Here is a 2,621-nt window from a genome sequence, read left to right as displayed (position 1 = left end):
ATCATGAAAATTTTCTCGCCCTTCTCAGTCTCCCACAAATCAAGGCACTCTCTAGTAGTAACGCCCGCCATTTGTGTTCTTATATGTGTGTACGTTCAGCCTGAGCTCACAGCAGTAAATATTATAGAGTAAATCAGTTTGTGTTTGGATACTACCACTCAGGACGACCCAGTCATATTGGCAGGAGACCTGAATTAGCCTGTGGACACCCCTTCACGGGAAACGACAGATTTCATGAACTACTTGGAAGAGGAAGGCTTTGCACTTGTCAATAATAAAGCAACCCACACTTACTTCTGTCATAACGGTGCAAGCACAATTGACCTCATATTTGTGAACTCCAAACCTAAACCACTAGAACAACGCATCATCCTGGGAGTGGAAAGGATACACCTACCAGTGGAAACATCGCTACAACTAGGGAACACAGAGGCCGAAAAATTCAGTCAAGCTAAGGAGGAAGGCAGACATATCAGCACTGGGCAGTCTCGACACCAGTGCAATAACATTGCTGCAAGGAGAGAATGTCAATGAAGGAGCATCATGGATAGAAGGACTCATCCTAAAGTCAACTCACACAGTAGACATCGCAAAACGGAAAGCTAAATCGTGGGTCCCCTACGCAGGAGATTGTACTTTTTACAGAAGATTGTACTTTTTACAGAAGAAGAAATAATCCATAGAATTGTGAGCTCGAAGAACAATAAAAGTATGTGACCCAGACAACATCTATAGCGAGCACCTGAAAACTACGTTCCCTGTACTAATGATTCCCCTCACAGCACTCCTCAATGAGTGCCTGAAACGAGGAATTGTACCAGATCAGTGGAAATATTCGAAAGTGATAATACTGTACATGGGAAAAGGTAACACGGCTGACCCAAACGCGTACAGGGGCACTGCTCTAGAGAACACTCTATTCAAGATCTTTACAACACTACTGTGCAAGCGTCTTAGAGATATCCTCGATGAGAAACTCCCCGATTCACAGTTTGGTTTCAGATGTGGGAGATCAGTGGCACAAGCTGTACAGTCTCCAAACCGATACAAAAATGGTCGTAGCGAACCGAAGGGGAAAGCTTCATGCAATTTTCGTAGACTTTACCAAGGCGTTCGACACAATCAATAGATCCATTCTATTGAAGAAACTGGAAATCTCCTTAGGTCGAAGACATTACCTGTTGCCAGTCATTAGAGACCTCCATTACTTTTTTTACAGACTGTTGAAACCATAACTGGAACGATGAGACACTTTCCATGTATGGAAGCTCATGGCTAAATAGCTTCCCAATATATCGATTACATATTGAAGTGATTAATATCTAGTCAGTACCGACAATGTAGTGGCATAGACGTAAGTGAAATTTGCGGAAATTTATGGTTGTAATACAACAGCAGTATGATGAACAGATGTACTGAAAGTGCAGTAACTCATAGTATGCTGGCAGTTAGCAGAACGTTACCAAATTTCGTAACTTTTGTTGAAATATTGTGTTTTCGCCAAACGTAAATCAATAACCCTATATGATATCATCTTGTGTTACGAAACTGAACTGCACTGTAGCTGGAATGTAGCGAACTATCATGCTGCATTAACCCAATTTTACAGAAAAAAACAAGGTGCATAAGTAATGCTGAAATAGAGGGTTCAGCGTACTGTGAACGATTTAAAAATCAGGCAAATGGGGCTGTTAGCGTGGGCTGTTCGGTGACAAAAATACTTAACCAAACAATAAATACATTACTGTGACACTTCACAAAATAACTAATAAGTACGTAGCACTGAAATTTTACGGAATCTACGAAGAGCTGCACACCACCGTGATACATTGCATTGCAACTCTCTTTCTTGCCTGACTCAAAGCACTGCAGAGCAGATGCAAATCATTTTACTGACGATGATTTGGTCTATTTCCGTAAATATTCGAATACCAGAGTTCAAAAGCCGATGGTTAATTCTCAGATTACAAGAAAAGAATCATTTTAAAAGTGTCCTGATTTACTGAGCTGTTCGAGTCGTTGCTACCAATGACTAAAATTTGCTGAATTGCTTTCATCCACAAACAAGGGCGTCCCTGCGCGGGATGTGGAAGGTGGATTTAGCGCTAGGAAAAGAAAAATAGCTATTTTCGCAACTGAGAGTGAGAGATGTGTCTATACAATATCAGTTCGAAGAAAGCCGCATGTGGTTGATATTTACTTATAGCAAGTGTATCTCAGATCCGTTCGCCTTGAAATCTGAAAACCCATTAGCCGCTATTCTCCTTCCAATAAAAATGTGAGGTGGCTACTGTTTCTGCAAGCTAAAAGCAGCATTGCACGTTTAATTCGCAATTTTTCCTTCATATTACCAGCCAATGTAAGAACTACCCTCCGCTATTAAAAAGATGAATATAGCCAGCAATCGTGTGTATCAGAATTTTACCTACGTACCTAACAGCAAAATTCATTAATATTTACACACTGGTAACTTATACAAACTGTACCTTCTCAATTTTAGTACATAGTACGTAGCAAGGGGCGGATCTACTTATTATAAAGTGGCCGCATTCGTATGTTTGCTAATTAATAAACAGTTTTTCAATGATTTTGAATTTTATTTTGTAAGAAACTGTTTGGTT

The 2,621-nt window shown here is 40.2% G+C and overlaps 1 protein-coding gene across 1 annotated transcript; it reads left to right on the top strand.

Annotated features, from left to right (window-relative positions):
- The first annotated feature begins 766 nt into the window (after window positions 1-766).
- Window positions 767-1,279, top strand: LOC126232562 (uncharacterized). The gene is made up of 2 exons (XM_049942802.1): window positions 767-1,111; window positions 1,220-1,279. The coding sequence occupies exons 1-2, from the start codon at window positions 767-769 to the stop codon at window positions 1,277-1,279; spliced, it is 405 nt and encodes a 134-aa protein (XP_049798759.1).
- The last annotated feature ends 1,342 nt before the right edge of the window (window positions 1,280-2,621 follow it).

Source organism: Schistocerca nitens, unplaced genomic scaffold (assembly GCF_023898315.1).
Source record: "Schistocerca nitens isolate TAMUIC-IGC-003100 unplaced genomic scaffold, iqSchNite1.1 HiC_scaffold_530, whole genome shotgun sequence".
NCBI classification, from domain to species: Eukaryota; Metazoa; Arthropoda; class Insecta; order Orthoptera; family Acrididae; genus Schistocerca; species Schistocerca nitens.
Note: the sequence above shows the minus strand (reverse complement) of the source record. Positions and strands in the feature narration are given on the sequence as shown.

Excerpts from the sequence above, each read along its gene's own strand:
- LOC126232562 (XM_049942802.1), top strand. The coding sequence starts at position 767 with ATGATTCCCCTCACAGCACTCCTCAATGAGTGCCTGAAACGAGGAATT. Across the intron at positions 1,112-1,219 it reads TTCGTAGACTTTACCAAGGC|ACTGTTGAAACCATAACTGG; the intron begins GTTCGACACAAT and ends CTTTTTTTACAG.